Source organism: Polypterus senegalus, chromosome 6, assembly GCF_016835505.1.
Source record: "Polypterus senegalus isolate Bchr_013 chromosome 6, ASM1683550v1, whole genome shotgun sequence".
NCBI lineage: Eukaryota > Metazoa > Chordata > Cladistia > Polypteriformes > Polypteridae > Polypterus > Polypterus senegalus.
Window position 1 is genome coordinate 86,927,034 of NC_053159.1, and position 20,308 is coordinate 86,947,341.

Below are 20,308 nucleotides of genomic sequence, written 5' to 3' on the forward strand. Positions count from 1 at the left end.
GTAATGTCACAGCTCAATGCTGAGGAGGGAGCATGCGTTACAGCAGTCTGTTACAGCATGGTCAGAATGATCAAAATATTAAGGGTATAGGTCTATTTTATAAGCAACTGAATTTACTTAACAGAGTCAATCAAGGCATATATTTCCTCTGGTTAGTTCGTTTGGCTAAACTCAAATTACTTAACGAAAATAAAAGTCTGTTTTATTATATTCTTATTCTTCTCATATCCGTTGGGTTGAGCAGCCACCCTTGAAATTTCTGTGAATGTAATAACTGTCAAATCTTTTTGTTTCAAGGACATCTGCTGATCTCTTAGTCATTTTTAGTACATTTTGTTCCTACCTCCATGTACACTTGTTTCCTTCATGGCATTTTCACACAAATGTTTATAAATTTCAATGTGCACTGCAAACCAGAATACTTAACTAATGTTACCTCTAAATTATTACCTCACAACATACTTCATTGTAAAAAATTTAAAAAGAACCCATTCCTGACGCTTGGAAAATTATCGAAAAAATGCAGTGCATGCATTTAAAATTATCTTCAATAAATACTTTAACATTGTTGTGCCACAACAAAAGCTATCATTGACCTGTACCTAAAAATGAAAAAGCAAGAAAGAATTAAATATATTAAATTATCTGTAAGAAATATTTTAAGTTTGTTCTAATAATTAACATCATCAGCCTGTACTCAGTGTTTTCTTCCACAAAAAGATATTGTCAGCTTTCATTGAGTATGTTCTTTTCTTTTTGTATGAGAGATTAAAACTGGGAGGGCATTCAGGCCTTCTTCTCACAAAGAGTGAACGCAACCTGTACAATTGTTTATCAGTGGATTCAACAGTATAAGTTACATTAAGGAAAAACCACGAATACATGGTGCTTGAGAAGATAAGAAAACTATACTTTAGAAACAATTGTAAATAAGGCAGGCAATGGGCAGGTAAAAAGGGTAAAAAAGCAAAAGAAAGTTTAATGCAAATATGAACATTTATCATGAAGTACAAAATAACCATACTAAAATACATGATGAGCACACTATTGTATGTATATATATATACTGTATATATCTATATATCTATATATCTCTATATATATATATCTCTCTCTCTCTCTCTCTCTCTCTCTATATATATATATATATATATATATATATATATATATATATATATATATATATATATATATATATATATATATATATATATATATATATATATATATAGAGAGAGAGAGAGAGAGAGAGAGAGAGAGAGAGAGAGAGAGAGAGAGAGAGAGAGAGAGAGAGAGAGAGAGAGAGAGATGGCATGAATGGGCTGGCATCACTGATGGGACGGGTCTGTGGTCCTTACCTGGCCAGAAGGCCAATGTACTGAGTGGGCAGAAGAAAAGGCAGATGTTCCCTCCCTCAGCCAGATAATTGGCAGAAGATGCCAACATTGAAGTGAACAGGCTAGTGTTCTGTCAGGGATGGACCAAAAACCTTTACTTATACGGTCATCCGCAGGGCATGCTGGAATCTGTAGTCCCAAGAGGCAGCCATGCTGGGTTTATTCATGGTCACCAGACTCCCAATTGTGGGGCTTCTGCCTGACCTGCAAGTGCTTTTTATGGGCACTGTCCTGGCACAGGAAGTACTGCAGGGTCATATATTAACAGAGCCTCACCCAGGCTAGTTGGAGTGGAGGATGGGCAAAATTCACCTGGGAGGAGTAGAGGAAAGGAGTCAGGAAGAGAAGAGAACTGTATTGTATTTTCACCAAGAAGCCTATGTTGAAGGTACTTTATTGCAATAAACTTTTCATTTGAACAAGGGACTTATGTTGATGAGGTTGTGTTTGGGGTTTGGGGGTTACAGTTGAAGTCAGAAGTTTACATACACTTAGCGTGAATTCTTTAAAACTTACTTTTACGTTGTGCAGGGCAAAAGTAATTTTTTTCCAGCAATTTTCTTGGATAGATCCCAGAACAACAGCAAAGGACCTTGTGAAGATGCTGGAGGAAATAGGTAGATAAGTATCTATGTCCACAGTAAAACATGTCCTATATCAACATGATCTGAAAAGGCTGCTCAGCAAAGAAGAAACCACTGCTCCAAAGCCACCATGAATATATCAGATTGCAGTTTGCAATCGCACATGGGAAGAAAGATCTTAAATTTTGGAGAAATGTCCTCTGGTCTGATGAATCCAAGATCAAACTGTTTGGCCATAATGACCATCGTTATGTGTGGAGGAAGAAGGGTGAGACTTGCAAGCCAAAGATTCACCATCCCAACCGTCAAGCATGGTGATGGGAGCATCATGTTGTGTGTGTACTTTGCTTCAGGAGGGACTGGTGCATTTCACAAAATAGATGGCATCATGAGGAAAGAAAATGTAGCTATACTGCAGAAACATCTCAAGAGCTCAGCAAGGAAGTTGAAGCTCTGTCACAAATGGGTCTTCCAAATGGACAGTGACCCCAAGCATACCTCCAAAGTTGTGGCAAAATGGTTTAAGGACAACCAGGTCAAAGTATCAAATTGGTCGTCATAAAACCCTGACCTCAATTCGATTGAAAATTTGTGGCCAGAGCTAAACAAGTGTTTACAAGCCAGTAGGCCTACAAATCTGTCCCAGTTACATTATTTCTTTTTGAAGGAATGGGTTAAAATTCCAAGCAGTTTATTGTAAGACGCTTGTGGAAGGCAACCCAAAATGTTTGATTCAATTTAAATAATTTGAAGTTAATGTTACCAAATATTAACAAAGTACGTGTAAACTTGTGACGAAATGCCAAATTTAAAGTTTACTAGGATAAAATCTGCGGAGGAGTTATAAAAGTGAGTATTAAAGAATTCATCCTAAGTGTATGGAAACTTCTGACGTCAGCTGTATGTGGTGCCCCCTGCAGGCCGATAACATTTTCTAAGCCTGCTTAATCCTGAGAAGGGTCATGGGGGAGCTGGATCTTATCCTGTCCCAGCAAGCATCTTAAGACAGGTACAGTCACTGAACAGAGCGCCAGTCCATCTCAGGTGAACACACACACATATACACTATGGACAAATTAGCATTACAAATCCATTTTGATAAAAAATCCTGTACATGTTATTTGATATTGATTCTTTCTCACCTGGAGATTCCTTAGCAAGGAATCTTTTCCAAAACACTCGATTTCTGTGTTCAAGGTAATACCTAACATCTGCCTATTAACAGGTAAGCAGTCTATGTTTGCCATACATTTTCATTCTTACTGCTCTTTCTTTCCTAGTCTCTGTGAGTGATGTGGAGGCAGTGAGAGAAGGTCACCAATCAGAAGTTCTGCAGAGCATCGCAAATGAGTTCCCTCCTGACCGCTGCTTCACATTTGTCTTCCGAGGTCGACGGGGAAATCTGGACCTCATAGCTGAGTCTCCAGAGGAAGCCCAATCATGGATTCAAGGGATGCGAAAGTTGATTGAGAATCTCGAAAGCATGGGCCAGAGAGAAAAGCTTGATCAGTATCCTTTAGAGGGACACACTAAGCATATACAGTACTTGGGGGGATTTTATCATTTTTAAGTTAACAATTTATTAAAAGATTTGTAGAAGGAGAAAATCAATTGTTATTTTTAAGGTTCTTTATATAAGTCTTGAAAGTAAAGACATGATTCACTACATAGTTAGTTTTCCTTCACTTGTAACTTGCCTTTGTTCAGTTCACCAAAAGAAAGTCTATAAATGTGCATTGAAAAAGCAGCTGCATCTTATTCATCAGAATTCCTTTATGGTTTGCTGAACATTACGGAATCATTTCAGAGCAAGCTTTCTTAATGAAAATAAAATATACAGCAGATATAAAATCTGAGAATTAATGTAAAATTTAATACATTATGAGAAACATTCCCTACATCTAAAGAATGAGAACTAAATCATACCCTTAATGTCAATTCTATAAGTTCAAGCATTGCCTTAAAATTAGGGGAATGTCAAATAATCATAAGAATTAATGTCATCAATCATATTTCAGGTTCATGTATATGTCATGTGTCCATTGACCAAATTCAGAAATTATTCATCATATGTTTGACAAAGTGTTTATCAGTGGGCTGGCATTAGGGTCATTAACTTAAAAAACTGGAGTATCACCTGAATAGCTCCAAAGCCAAAGAATTTCCTTAAGAATTCTGATCAATATTTGAATCAACGTTTCTTTTATTATGGATGATTTTGTCCTTTTTGAACCAGCAAAAATTACGGCAATTTCCTTAAAATCATATATCAGGTGGATATGCGATTGGTTCCAGAAGGCGGATAAAAACAAGGATGGCAGAATGAATTTCAAAGAGGTTAAAGATCTTCTGAAAATGATGAATATTGATATGAATGAGCACCATGCCCTTCGCCTCTTCCAGGTAAGTTTTAAAGGAAAAATACAGAAAATAAGAACACAGAGCGATTTAGAGATATTTAGTCAGCTTAATCTGAGTCTATATTGAGAGTTTGTTTAAGGAGAATGTTCATGCGGGTGCACAAGCAAACCACTGATTGATCAACATTTCACGATCATCAGTAATGACAAATGATCACAACATGAGTGTGGTGTGACTGCTGCTCCATTTTTCTGTTTTATTTAACTATATGTATTTTTCTTTATTTTATTGTATTTCACATTCTTTCTTTCGCATATATAAATGAAAGTCTTATAAAGTGCACTTTATCTCCCCATTATAAACTGATCTGTTGCTAATATCTGCCATTAACTTACTTATTAGTTGTCTCAGGAAATATGGAAAAGGTTGTTTTCTTATCTTCTGGTTTACCTGATTATCGGTCTTCCTAAACTCCGGCCTTGTCTTTTGGTTATGTGGTTTCAGTTGTCGTGGAACAAATAATTAAATCAAGATGTACCATCAGGCAGTTATACATTGTATGATCAATTTGTTACTTATAGTTTTCAATAGTCTAAAATAACACCAGGAAGGTGTTTTTCTCTAGGGAGCGCTAGCTCCCTGGTTGGAATAAGTTCTTCTGCAATTGAGGCGTAACCCAAAACTATATAGATATAATATTAAAAGGTGATATCCCTCCCATAGTGATATGGCAGTAAGAAATCACATAAGAGAAAATAACTTAGCTTTCTTTAATGATGATTTACGTATCATGACAGACGAAAGGAAGCCAATGGCAAGACAACTACCGAAGTGGGAGTTCGATGTATATACTCTGCCATTTTCATCGCTGCGCTGGATTTTCAGGATCGGATGATGTTATCTCCCATTTGTCCGTCGGCTTCCAAGGTGTGCCGGGCAATGTTCCAAGGCTTTATACTCTTTCTCCATGTGCTGGCCCTTGCTTAGGTAAATCATGCCATTCCAAACAAGGCAAAGAGAGGATTCAGTTTCATGTGCACAGAAATAGTACAATGCCATTTTCATAGTTTTCGTGTCTTCTAATGCTTGCCTAGCAGTTCTAAATGATGAGCCCCTGTGTGCTAAATCTGCCCTTTATCTGTACATGTGAGAAAGAAGCAGATTTATCAAATATTTTTCGTACAGAGCACAGTGACATATTAAACATATAAACTTATATTCTGATTACAGAAGGCTTTTCTTTGGTGTCACGGTTCTACTGTATGTTTTAAGTATAACATTGTAAAGAGAATTCCTTTATCAGTGGTGTTCATTGCTAAAAATAATATTGTAAAATTACAGACATTGTGAATAGAATGGAGACAGAATAATACAAAGAGTAGGGATTCCACAAGGTAACTGTTTAGGTTGAGCAGCATTGATGCGCACTCCTCACTTCATGGTCACAGAATGACGCTGTGCAACGTGCAAAAGTTTGCTGACAACACTGCTATTGTGGGCTGCATCAGGAGTGGGCAGGAGGAGGAGTATAGGAAGCTAATCAAAGACTGTGTTAAATGGTGCGACTCAAACCACTTACACCTGAACACCAGCAAGACCAAGGAACTGGAGGTGGATTTTAGGAGTGCCAGGCCCCTCATGGACCCCTTGATTATCAGAGGTGACTGTGTGCACAGGGTACAGACCTTTAAATACCTGGGAGTGCAGCTGGATGACAAATTGCACTGGATTGCCAATACTGATGCTCTGTGAAAGAGAAGTATACTACGTGACGTCTACTATCCGCTTTCAGGGTGATGATTTTTATTACTCTTTTGATTTTTATTTTATTTTATTGTAGAATCAACTCTCAGCAGCGCGCAGCAGTGCGGCGCATGCGTATGGGCGCTGTTCTCATTCCCTACCACCTTCGCTAATCATTCTTGAAGTAGACTGAAGACTTAAGTGCCAACTTAAGTAAAAAATGAAAGAAAATGTACTAAGTAATTGCAACACAAAAACTAACAATCAGTGTTAATGTGAAAAGATGCCGACAAAAGAAGAGAAGCAGTGGGCCGCTAGGGTGGAGAAAAGAAGAGCTGCTCAGGAGCAAACAAATGCTAAACAGAGACAGAGAAAGAGGAAGAAAACTAGGAATGCTCAAGTCAAGTGTATTCACTGCACTTTATTGTGCAGTACGCGTTACTGGTCTTTAATAATCCTATATTGCTTTTAGTTTTCTGTGTGCTTAGATGCAGTGTGACATCACTGCATTGGGTGATTGTTTGGGCACATTGGCTTAGAATCATTCGAAAATGTTTAGCACTTAATGCCTTTAGTATCTCACTTACATCTACTTTTGCCTATCATCGTTTTCTTCTCTGTCTCGGTAGCTTCTTTCCTCCTGTCAGAAAGCCTGACTCAAGTGTCCATTCATTGTTAGTTAAGGCTTCCTATAAACCTCTACCCTTATCTCTCAGTGGTCTCGGGGCCTCACATTATCCTCTCCACTTTGCTTCAATATTACTTTCAAAAACATCAGATGTTCATCAAATTTTGTACTTGGGTGTCAGCCCTGATCCCCTATGACACTTTTGATGTTCCAGGATCATTTCTGCACATGTATCGATGTTGTCCTTCTGTTCTGGTTTTCTGCTCTCTACTGTAATCTCCTGCTCAATTTGTTTGATGCTATCAGTTTCTGTTCCCACCTTGCCACATTCCTTCTTCTTATACTTTTACACCTTTTGGGCCTGTCTTTCTCTACTCAGCTTAATTTCTTATGTTTGAACACAGTAGCCACTAAACCTTTCCTTACTTCTAGATGGGAGACCCCAGACCTGATTACAGTGAAAAGATGTCTGTCTACCTTTTATAATTTGATTCTTTTAAAGCTGTCTGCATCATGAATCAATGGAGCATCCAGTAGTTCAAATACCAAATATCACATACCAAATTCCATTTGGTATTATATTAAATATTGATAGTTTCTCATTCATGCAATTGTATTTCTTTTTGATTTTTTAATAAAAATGTAAAAGAAAAGCAAAATGAGTACTTTCACTTAACAGCTCTGTGTGATATCCAATAATAAGAAACATACAGTAGTGTGGTTGAATAAAATACAATGTAAACACAACCATTATATTGAAAAATAAACAGGGAAATGTAATAGTATAGTTGAAAAAATATATACATATTGATACAAACATATGTCTCTCTATTATAAAAAAAAATCTTGGAAGGAGATGAGATATGACTTTCTCTGAAAGACACTTATATGTCCCGCGAGACGAGTCCATGCCCTGGCCGGAAATAAAGAACAAAGAGTAGATGACAAAGTAGAATTCAATAATGTTGGCGCAGTACACATGCAGAGCAGGTTAGAGATAATGGAAGTTCAAAAATTCGAAAGTCTCATAAAAAGGATAGGAAAGATTGCATTAGCACAAACAAACAGAAATTATTACTCGGTGAAATAATGGAAAATATATTGTTTGGATTTAAACTTTAAGTTGGAGACTTGTAGATCGTCAAATTTGTGTTGCCAGCTAGAATTAATAGATTACAAATACATTGGCGCGGTATAAAGTCCCGTGAGACAGAGACTTTTAACATGAGATTCTTTCAAGTCACGCCCTACTTACAACTATTTTCAAACAAGACCATGGTCATCTAACCTCAGTTGTGTGAGTGCTTTGGGCACTTCCTGCGCTCTCAGCTCTTATAAATTTTATCAGGACAATAATTTTATACGTTCTAGATGACACGTCAATGACTAAGCGAAGAAGAAAGAGCGTGGCCAAACATTCGAAAAAGTCGTTTTACTTATTAGAGAGAAACAAACGATATTCACTCACAGGCAGTTATACGTTGCATTGTCATGATGTAAGTCCAAAATTCAATGCGATCTTGAAGAAAAATCCAGATGACAAATGTCCTACAGTATATATGATGCATTCTGAAATCGATCACTATGTAAAGAAATAAAATGACTACATTCATAGTTTAAAGAGATGTATAAGATTTGCTTAACTGTAACTACTACCCTGGGGAAAAAGACGACTAAGTGATTGAGCAGTGCATTAGTGAAACTGGTGATATGCAATGACCACAGCAAGCTAAAGATACAAATGAATTTCATACAAGTTCACATCAAGCTTTAACGTCTCACTAACACCAGTGACTAAAATGCCTTTTCTTGGTCTAATCTTAATTATGATTCTTCTTTTATTAAAACACACCACAGATTTCATATCTCAGCGTTTAATATTATCAATTTTCAGATGGCTGATAAGTCAGAATCAGGAACGCTGGAAGATGATGAGTTTGTGTTGTTCTACAAGATGCTGACACAGCGAGAGGATGTACTGCTGATCTTTCAGCAGTACTCAGAGAATGGTCAGAAGCTTAGTTTGATGGAAATAGAAGATTTCCTTCATGAAGAGCAGCTGGAGCCTGAAAAAAGTCGACAGCACGCCCTGAAGCTTATTGAATGTTATGAGCCATCAGACACAGGTAATATTTGTCTTTAAATGTTTTCTTTGGCGCTTTTCAGACATCCTATTCTAGGATTTGTTTGGCGTTGGAGAGATGTAATTATCATTTGTGTTGGACTGGAAGTGACTAGCAATATGAAGAAGAACGGGTTGATGAAAAACCTACAAAATGCTGATAGTCGAAACTGCAGTCCATTTAAAAGCCACTATTATCCAAGCAGGAAATTAAGTTGTGATGTTTCTAGTGTGACTGTATAACCAACAATGGAAAAAGAATGAAGAAAAACATTAATATTATTTAGTCGAAATAAGTAACTGTTTACCTAAAACAAATGTTTTCCCCTTTCAGTGTCTTCATTATTCTCAGAAATAAAAGTTTAATTTATATGTAATTTATATACACTACTATTGACTGAGTAGCTACTGTATATCAACGTATTACCTTCCTAGATAATGATACCCTTTGTTAATATGCTTCCAAGTTGCAAAAAAATGAAGAATTCATAATTAGGGAGGTAGTTGGTTAACCTAAAGAACTTGACTATCTCGGTACATTAAATATGGAAACCATGAAACTGGGAAACCCTTTCTTATGCAAAGGCTTATAGAATCTGGGAGAAAAGTATTCATTCATAATGCTGTAGCAGAGATCTTTATATATAATGTTCAACCAAAGCTAACAAAGTTTCGTGATGTGACTGGGATGAAAGACAGACTGAAATTTAGTTGAAATATGTTTGTATTTTTAAGATAAGATTTAAACTTTGTGGTTACAATCTCGCAATACTTTATAAAAAAATGGATACTAAAATCCATCTGCAGTTTTTGAGAAGATTTAAATGTAAATCTGATTTATTTAATAAAGATTTAGATATGGATATGTTCACTTTAAAAGAATCGGGTTCATTGGCAGTCAATACAAAATATGCGCAAACAAATACAGCGAGTGAGTTTTTTAGTTGGAATTGGGTCTAATGTACAGGTTGTGGATTTCATTTTAAAAATTTATCATAAAATTGTTGCCACTGATGTCATTATACTATAATGATATGCAAAGAAGGTGGCATAGTGTGATCAAGTAGTATTAAATCTGGAAGCTGACTGTCTAATCTGCAATTTTATGCAATCTACTTTATTATTAAGAAACATGAGACGTTATTATTGCTACTATTATGTGGAAAAGTTCAAATATATGCTTTGACAGTTTAGCTCTTACTCTGGATTAAATTTGCTTTGCTAATATTTTTATGTATATGGTATTAATCTTATCAAGCCTTTTAAAGACCTTTCTTATACAGGTTAATACTTTCAGTCCATGCATAATAACAAACTTGCAACTTTGTTGTTCTTTCATTTTCTTTTGTTCTTTGTTTCTCTTTTTTTTGTTTAAACAGCAAAAAAGCTCCATGCCATGACCTTTGATGGGTTCCTCATGTACCTTTGCTCTCCAGAGGGTTCAATTTTCAATCCTCAGCATGACGTCATCTATCAAGATATGACACATCCTCTCAACCATTACTTCATTTCTTCCTCTCATAACACCTACCTGATTGAGGACCAACTTCGAGGTCACAGCAGTGTGGAGGGATACATTCGGTAGGCTCCTTACTGCATATTATAATGTATAATGTAACAGGGTATTGATGACATTAGTAAACTAATCAAATTTGTTCAGCTAAATAGCTAAGTATTTGTGGGAAACAACATTAAGGCAAAAATGCACAGTATGTGAAGGAATATTAATATAATATTATTAAAAAGCCTGATATTGCAATGTACTGTATATGAAAGAATCAGGGGCGTATGGTCAGGGGAGGCATGAAAAGTAAAAAAACTAATAATGATAAAATAAATTTGTCCACTGACCTGTGCTATAAGTTTTGTTTTCTTTAGGATTCCAATTACTTTGAGCATTTTTATAGTCAAAATCACTGAATTTGCACATTTCCTGTTCAATCACAGGGGAGAAACTCGAGGTGCAGCAGCGACAAGAAAAGCTGAGCCTCACCTCGGACTGCGCTCTCCCTCACACACTGCTTTGCTGCATGCAATTGGTGTGTGCCTGTTGCTGTCTCTCTGTATGTGGCCAATATAATGTTTGCAGACACACCCTGACTCTCCACAGTCTTGTTAAGATCTTTAATGAATGTGTGTGACATATTTAGTCTTGCTGATCGGACATAAAACTGGAGGGAAAATGTACAAGGTGAGGCAGACAGTACCGTGCCGCTCCGAAGGAGGCAACTGTGAACCCAATGGGTGCTTGTTGCTGCTGTTCTTCTACGCAGAGGCTCTAGGTGCCAGTAAGTTAGCAATATCAGAAAGTCAAGTGCAGTGCAGCGGTCCGTTTATTTTTATTTTTTGTTCCGGCTTACTGCCAAAATGGAAGATTCATATTTTTAAAACTAAAGGAAAATAAGGAGGACTTTTAGAAGAAAGTGATTTAGATTTTTGTGGAGAAGGATAGGCACATGGACTTCATTTAATAATAAAGTTAAGACCATAAACATTTTTCAATTTTATTAAAAATGGGTTCAGACTAAGAAAAAATAATGCAATATTTAAAAATGAAATTTTGACCTGAAATAAAATATTCTTTTGTTTTTCTTGTTATCCTTCTGTTGAACAATCTGTATTAAAATTGATTAAACACATGAAGGGTGCAGAGCAAATGCGTTCTCTCTCGTGGCTATAAATATAACATTCTCTCTTAGCCAAATATGTACCTTACCTAAGTGTGTGTAAAGAATGCTGATAAGATATGAAACATAACCAGTAGTCAATATGCATGCTGCCAGTTGAATAGTGAATAAATTACTCTTTTGGGTTCATATATTTGTAAATCAGATTCTGAAAGAGTCCGTGCCTCACCTGCCATGAACCTCACCGCACGTCACTGGAAAGAATAATATACTGTAGTTCACAAAGTAGCAAGCCTCACTTGACTTACCTAATAATTAATTAGTGATCAGAATAACTGAAGGTTGTTCTCCTGAGCAAAAAAAAGTAAAGATTGTTGAAAACCATTTGGACTATCATTTCCTCATAATGCAAATACTGTACAGGTACATGCTATCAACTGAAATTTCTAAATTGGCCCGATCTAAGTAAATGGAGTCCTGTCCATGGCTCTTGCCTGTTTTCCACCCATCAATGCTAGATTTGGATTCTGTTGATCATGACAATAGAAAGGAAAAAGTGGATGTAGAAAGCTGTTTACAATTATGGATTGTTGGATACACTGGTCATGTTCCAAATCTGTGTTTTTCTTTTTCAATTATTTTGTATTTTCTGCTCTCTTCAGTGCTCTTAAACGTGGATGCCGCTGTGTCGAGATAGATTGTTGGGATGGCCCGAATGGAGAACCAATTGTATACCATGGACACACCCTCACGTCCAAAATCTTCTTCAGGGATGTTGTCCATTGTCTCAACAACTATGCCTTTCGAGTAAGTTTTCAAACAATCCTTTATGTAGTACACTGTAGATTTTACAAAACTGAAAAACATAAAAGCCTACAAGTGAAATGCACCTTGAGATAGCACAATAATTAAATATACAATACAAATCAGGAGTTTACAAGATACAGAATAAAAAGATCACATCTGTTCTATAAAATAAGTTGTGTTATTAGTGGGGCCAACACACCCAGCAACCCTTTGGTGCAAGCTCTAACAAAAGCTGTTTAAAAATACACTAAAAGTTTTTTTCTCTATATATATTAAATTTGCATTCCAATTATATTGACATATTTATGCCATAGTAAATAGTTTCTTTCATGATGGCTTTTCCTTAATTCCATGACTCCTATAACCATGTAATACAGGCTTGCAACAAAAAGTGCAGAGTATTACCTTACCCAATCTGTTGCTCTTCAAGTTACTCCTCATTAAGCTTTAAAAACTGTGTAAGCACTGAATTTGTGGTATTACTGCTGAGAATCTCTAATTTAGATAACATACTATAAAGGTCTTAAAAACTCAAAAGAAAAGCCATGAAAATAAATGTTAGAATGACTTGTGTGCTGTAGAGGGCAATGTCTGACTGCAAACTGTCATGATGTTAGTCAGGTTGGACACTTTTGTCATGTTTCAGCCACCATTTCTCCCCTGACTGGGATTCAAAGTTGGGTTTATTGTCTGCTTGGTCCGATTTTGTGCCATTTGTTTATATTAATGTTTCTTTTTTGTCTCAAGTGCATAATTCTTTGTGTTTCTTTGTAACTAAAAAATGCATTGGTTATGCCCCATGTGTTTTGTGGGTGGTCCTCAAACAGGCAGGGCCAGGACCTGCCCTCCACCCCACCCTACATATTGGAGGGCCATCCATACTTCCTAGCATTTCATTTCAAATGCAATAGGAAGTGGAGAGTTTCCTTGTGTTTTGCTGAGCCTTATTGCTTTTTGTCTTTTCCAAGATTTTTAAATATATGCTCAGTTTTTGACTTTGACTTGGGATTAAGTATTGGGACTGTGTTTCCTGTGGATTGCCTTGCCTTCTCAGGGAATTTCTTTTGTGCTCTTTGAAGTTTTTTATATTACAGAGTCTTTGTGTTTAAATAAATATTTTGTTTTATAAAAGGCCCATTTTCTATCTAGTTGGGTTTGGACAGTAATCCCTCATATAGGTCAATTTTTGACAGTATTTTTGGGTATTCTTGCAGAACCCATAGAAGACCACCAAAAAATGTAATGAAAATAAGTATAAAATTTAAAAATAGGACATTAAAATGAATAGATAAGATGAAAAATGACTGTGTCTAACAAGTTCCTGAACGACAGTCATTTGCAAAAGTATTAAAAATTCTTGTTTTTGTCATCCTCCTCTTGGTTAGCTTGTTGCATCCTTCTTGTGAGGATGGCACAACATGGTAGGACAATAGTTAAAGTTGTTGCCTTACTGATATAAGATCATAGATTTGAATTCTGTGCTTGTTCAGTGTGTTCTCCCCTTGTCTGCATGGATTTTTCCACACTTATCCCAAAAGATTGCACGTTAGGTTGCCTTGTGATTGGTGTCTCATCTAAGTTTGGCTCCGTCTCTGCACGGTTGCTGTCAATTTCTAAATTGCCAATTATCATTTGTATTAAGTTAATTTGAGAATGTTCTGCTACAGCAAGACACAAGCAATTCATATTTATAGAAATCAGCTTACCTGATATACAGTGGGATGCAAAAGTTTGGGCAACCTTGTTAATAGTCATTCTTTTCCTGTATAAATCGTTGGTTGTTACGATAAAAAATGTCAGTTAAATATATCATATAGGAGACACACACAGTGATATTTGAGAAGTGAAATGAAGTTTATTGGATTTACAGAAAGTGTGCAATAATTGTTCAAACAAAATCAGGCAGGTGCATAAATTTGGGCACCATTGTCATTTTATTGATTCCAAAACTTTTAGAACTAATTATTGGAACTCAAATTGGCTTGGTGAGCTCAGTGACCCCTGACCTACATACACAGGTGAATCCTATAATGAGAAAGAGTATTTAAGGGGGTAAGCTTCCCTCCTCCTTTAATTTTCTCTGAAGAGTAGCAACATGGGGGTCACAAAACAACTCTCAAATGACCTGAAGACAAAGATTGATCACCATCATGGTTTAGGGGAAGGATACAGAAAGCTGTCCCAGAGATTTAAGCTGTCTGTTTCCACAGTTAGAAACATATTGAGGAAATGGAAGACCACAGGCTCAGTTCAAGTTAAGGCTCGAAGTGGCAGACCAAGAAAGATTTCGGATAGACAGAAGTGACGAATGGTGAGAACAGTCAGAGTCAACCCACAGACCAGCACCAAAGACCTACAACATCATCTTGCAGCAGATGGAGTCACTGTGCATCGTTCAACCATTCGCACTTTACACAAGGAGATGCTGTATGCGAGAGTGATGCAGAGGAAGCCTTTTCTCCGCCCACAGCACAAACAGAGCCGCTTGAGGTATGCTCAAGCACATTTGGACAAGCCAGCTTCATTTTGGAATAAGGTGCTGTGTTCTGATGAAATTAAAATTGAGTTATTTGGGCATAACAAGGGGCGTTATGCATGGAGGAAAAAGAACACAGCATTCCAAGAAAAACACCTGCTACCTACAGTAAAATATGGTTGTGGTTCCATCATGCTGTGGGGCTGTGTGGCCAGTGCAGGGACTGGGAATCTTGTCAAAGTTGAGGGACGCATGGATTCCACTCAGTATCAGCAGATTCTGGAGACCAATGTCCAGGAATCAGTGACAAAGCTGAAGCTGCGCCGGGGCTGGATCTTTCAACAAGACAATGACCCAAAACACTGCTCAAAATCCACTAAGGCATTCATGTAGAGGAACAAGTACAACGTTCTGGAATGGCCATCTCAGTCCCCAGACCTGAATATAATTGAAAATCTGTGGTGTGAGTTAAAGAGAGCTGTCCATGCTCGGATGCCATCAAACCTGAATGAACTAGAGATGTTTTGCAAAGAGGAATGGTCCAAAATACCTTCAACCACAATCCAGACTCTCATTGGAACCTACAGGAAGCGTTTAGAGGCTGTAATTTCTGCAAAAGGCGGATCTACTAAATATTGATTTCATTTCTTTTTTGTGGTGCCCAAATTTATGCACCTGCCTGATTTTGTTTTAACAATTATTGCACACTTTCTGCAAATCCAATAAACTTCATTTCACTTCTCAAATATCACTGTGTGTGTCTCCTATATGATATATTTAACTGACATTTTTTATCGTAACAACCAACGATTTATACAGGAAAATAATGACTATTAACAAGGTTGCCCAAACTTTTGCATCCCACTGTACTCCTTATTGCACCTTGTATGCTTTCATTACCTAAAATCTTCTTAACTCAAAGTATGACAGTCCTTCAGTAAACAACTTTATTGTTGTAAGATCACAGGAAAGAGAACTGCATTCTTAATTAATGTATCTTTGATATTCAAATTTATAGAGTTTTAAAGACCTCAATCTGTAATTGCCAAGACTGCACCTTCCAGCTCACTTTCTGTGGTTGATTTGAAACCCTTTATCAATAACATATGCAATAGACATATAAAATATGGCTACCATTTAGAACTTGCCAGTTTTGTAATATTGTTCTGTGTTTAATACCAAATATGACCAATTAAAAAAAACTTATTTCTGTTGTTGGCCCCTACTTTTCTCTTAGATGTTCTTCTTTCCTTTTTTTATTTTATCTATTCATTTTCCATTCCTGTCTACCTTACTTCAAAGAGCTGGTTATTGCCCGAAAACACCAGTTCTTTGAAGTCCGAGGACACAAGGATGAGCAAAGCAAATCTGTTTAGAAATCTATTAAAGAAAATAATCAAAAAATAGATCAGGAAAAAAAAGTGATTGATATAAATATTTATTTAGATGTAAAATATGCAGTACTTCAGTAGCAGGCAGCGGAAACTTGCTTATCCAACAACATAGAAACTAATACAGTATATGAGCCCCAATGTCTTATAGGCTCTCAGTTTATGTAACCCAATTGTAAATAGACAGTACAATTTATTAATCCAATCAGGGGATATTCATTCATACATCCATTACCTTACGCCTTTCTTCAAGATTCATGGTTGCATTTTATGGTGCCTGTCCCAGCAGCCCTGAAAGCAAAGCAGGAATTAATCTTGAGTGGGAGTCCATTGGAAGGCCCAGTGACTCACAGACTAGCACGCACTCATAATGGCCAGTTTTCCATTGTCAACAAAGACACACTGAGTACTCAAAGAGAAAATTGACACAGACACATAGATAGAATAAAGCAAGTTAAGACCTTAAGCTCTATGAGTTAGACGTGAAAAAAAAATTGTAAGGGGACTCTCTTTTATTTTAATGCCATATTTTTAACTTGTGAACAAAACAATTTACTTTTCTATGTACTGTACATTTTGCACTAGAACATAAGTTCTCATTTTGTAGCAATCCATTAACTGTTGAGGACCAAATGTACAAACACTGCCTGAATGAGACCCTGTCGAGTGACTGTGTCAGGTATTGCCTTTCTCAAGTGATAATGCTTTTGTGTGAATAATTAACACCGCTATCCCCCTCCAGGTATCAGAGTACCCAGTCATCCTGTCCATTGAGAACCACTGCAGCGTTCAGCAACAGAGAGTAATGGCACAACACCTGAACAGTATTCTGGGGGACAAACTGCTAAAAACCACCCTGGATGGGAAACTTCCGAGCAAACTGCCATCACCTGAGGTATGCACTGTAGACAGTTGTTGTAAACTAAGCATGTCATCTTTAGACTCAAATTCACTTTTGAATAACATTTTAATTAACTACTTTAGCTGGAGTTGTGCCCTGTTTCTGTACCAAATTAGCCTTTGTCTTTCTCACAGACGTGCTACTGCATAAAGTGTAAGTTTAAGGGAACATATGTGAGGATATCATGTCCCTTACTAACATCTTGGAGGTAGTGGATCAGCCTTGTTCAGTGATGCTAGTAAAGCAGTCTGCTGGCTCTTGCTGCCAAATAATGTGTGTCCTCAGTTTTGTATTTCGCATCTCCCTTTCTAGGACTTTGATAGCCACGCCTCTGTAGCAGATATGAAGTCTGTTTTCATTATTGACAGTCAGTACAGTATGTTTTTTGCTAAAAAAAGCTATTCATTTACAACAGTATTTTTTCATTATTGAAGAAAAATGGAAGTTAGCACAGCTGTTAACAAACTGAGCTTACTGGGTTCAAGTCATTAGCTTTGTGCAGTTTCTTGTTCTCCCCGTGTCTGTTTGGGCTTTCATCACACATCCCCAATGATCCCCAATGTCAGGTGGGTTGGTGATTTCTAATTGGTTGTGTGTGAGTGTGGGTTCATCCAGGACTATTTCATCTCATATGCTCAGTGTTTATAGCATAGGTTCTGGACCTCCATTTTCCTGAATTGGAGTAGACAGGCTTGAGAATATTATGTTTTCAAGTAACTAAATAACACGCCTTTGTTTTTATTTATGAAGTTTATCCATGTAGTTATTCATTTTCTAACTGGCTTTTCCAATCCAGGATAACTGGGGTCACATCTCTTCCCTACTGCATTGGGCACATGGCCTGAACCAACTGTACACACTGACTTCACTCATGCTTGGCCAGTTTAATGTTTCCAGGTTTAATTAACATTCATATCTAGGGAATATGGCAGGTAAATTCCAAGAGCACTGACCCTATATTGGCCAGGTGTCCCATTCACCTACCTTTGTTATGAAAAGAGTTTCTTTTGAAATGTTTTCAGGCTTTTCTGAGGTTATAAACATCATGTAGGTCAGCATTTCTCAACCTTTAAGTATCTGCGTCCTGAGTTTTCATAACAGTTTTAATCGCGCCCCCCTAAAGTTTTTTTGAAAGGAGCCCACTAAAACCAATTTGTTCTTCTTTAATTAATGATATATCATAGATGCATATTTTATTATACCAACTTAACTTTTATTGACATTTATCTAACTCTATATTTATTTTTCTAGTATCAGAATGTAGTTTAAGTTAATTTGTTTTGGTTTCAACAGATGTATTTTTCATATTTTTGATTTTTTTCACATCTTCACGCCCACCTTTTTGTTACTTCGCACCCTCCTAGGGGGCCTGCCCCACAGTTTCAGAACCACTGATGTAGCTGTCATTTTTGTGGTTTATGCACTCAGCGAATTGAATGCTATATTCCTGATTGGAGCCTTTGTTTAGAAATTTACTTTAATTTAATGCCTTTTCAGGCACCATTTTTTTGTAGACTGTGGAAAGCCATTTTGTGATTTCCGTTGTCACGGTGCAGGCCCTGATTGTTAAGGGTGTGGCCTCTAGTGTCATGACATCGGAGTAATTGGTGAGCAATTAAAAGGCCATGTTGACTGCCATTTTGTATATGAGACTGGAAAAAGCCTAGTGACTCACTTTACTTGTTGTGTATATTACTGGTTATTTCTGGATTGGCTCTGAAATTCTCTCTTTGACTCTTGGTTTTGACACTTGCTTTCCTTTAACTCTGTTAATATTTCCTGAGCCTCACTTCTTTTTTCAAATAATACACTTTTCCATTAATGCCCAGTTTTATATCACTGTTGTCTAGTGTGCAGCTCACAAAAACAGAATAACAAATAAAAATATTTTAAAAAGTGGTGAAAAAGTGACTTGTCTTCCTACTGTATTCATTTTCTGGTCCTGGGCTTTTCCCTTCTTTTTTGCACCTTCATTGTATTATGGTGAGAAAAGGACCTGTACCGATTGGCTAAACAGAGGGACTGAGCTGGGAAAGATGTGCAGCAGGTTAGGGTGATAAAGGATAAAGATGGAAACGTACTCACAAGTGAGGAGAGTGTGTTGAGCAGATGGAAAGAGTACTTTGAGAGGCTAATGAATGAAGAGAACGAGAGAAAGAAGAGGTTGGATGATGTGGAGATAGTGAATCAGGAAGTACAACAGATTAGCAAGTAAAGACAGCTATGAAGAAGATGAAGAATGGAAAAGCCGTTGGTCCAAATGACATACCTGTGGAAGCATGGAGGTGTTTAGGAGAGATGGCAGTGGAATTTTTAACCAGATTGTTCAATGGAATCTTGGAAAGTAAGAGGATGCCTAAGGAGTGGAGAAGACGTGTACTGGTGCTGATATTTAAGAATAAGGGGGATGTGCCGGAATGCAGTAACTACAACGGGGGATAAAATTGATGAGCCACAGCATGAAGTTATGGGAAAGAGTAGTGGAAGCTAGGTTAAGAAGTGAGGTGATGATTAGTGAGCAGCAGTATGGTTTCATGCCAAGAAAGAGCACCAGAGATGCAATGTTTGCTCTGAGGATGTTGATTGTGAAGTATAGAGAAGGCCAGGAGGAGTTGCATTGTGTCTTTGTGGACCTGGAGAAAGCATATGACAGGGTGCCTCAAGAGGAGCTGTGGTATTGTATGAGGAAGTCGGGAGTGGCAGAGAAGTATGTAAGAGTTGTACAGGATATGTACAAGGGAAGTGTGACCGTGGTGAGGTCTGCGGTAGGAGTGACAGATGCATTCAAGTTGGAGGTGGGATTACATCAGGGATCGGCTCTGAGCCCTTTCTTATTTGCAATGGTGATGGACAGGTTGACAGAAGAGATTAGACAGGAGTCCTCGTTGACTATGATGTTGGCTGATGACATTGTGATCTGTAGCGATAGTAGGGAACAGGTTGAGGAGACCCTGGAGAGGTGGAGATATGCTCTAGAGAGGAGCGGAATGGAGGTCAGTAGGAACAAGACATTATACATGTGTGTAAATTAGAGGGAGGTCAGTGGAATGGTGAGGATGCAGGGAGTAGAGTTGGCAAAGGTGGTTGAGTTTAAATAATTGGGATCAACAGTACAGAGTAATGGGGGTTGTGGAAGAGAGGTGAAAAAGAGAGTGCAGGAAGGGTGGAATAGGTGAAGAAGAGTGTCAGGAGTAATTTGTGACAGACGGGTATCAGCAAAAGTGAAAGGGAAGGTCTACAGGACTGTAGTGAGACCAGCTATGTTATATGG

At 37.4% G+C, this 20,308-nt stretch overlaps 1 protein-coding gene across 2 annotated transcripts in view; it reads left to right on the forward strand.

Moving 5' to 3' along the window:
• plcd4b (phospholipase C, delta 4b) overlaps window positions 1-20,308 on the forward strand; it is a 156,857-nt gene that overhangs the window by 43,850 nt on the left and 92,699 nt on the right. For both annotated transcript variants that reach the window (XM_039756491.1, XM_039756492.1), the window contains 6 exons: window positions 3,262-3,490; window positions 4,255-4,384; window positions 8,608-8,839; window positions 10,215-10,416; window positions 12,125-12,269; window positions 16,879-17,031. In XM_039756491.1, the coding sequence (XP_039612425.1) occupies window positions 3,262-3,490; window positions 4,255-4,384; window positions 8,608-8,839; window positions 10,215-10,416; window positions 12,125-12,269; window positions 16,879-17,031 (1,091 nt within the window). The remainder of the gene's footprint in view (window positions 1-3,261; window positions 3,491-4,254; window positions 4,385-8,607; window positions 8,840-10,214; window positions 10,417-12,124; window positions 12,270-16,878; window positions 17,032-20,308) is intronic.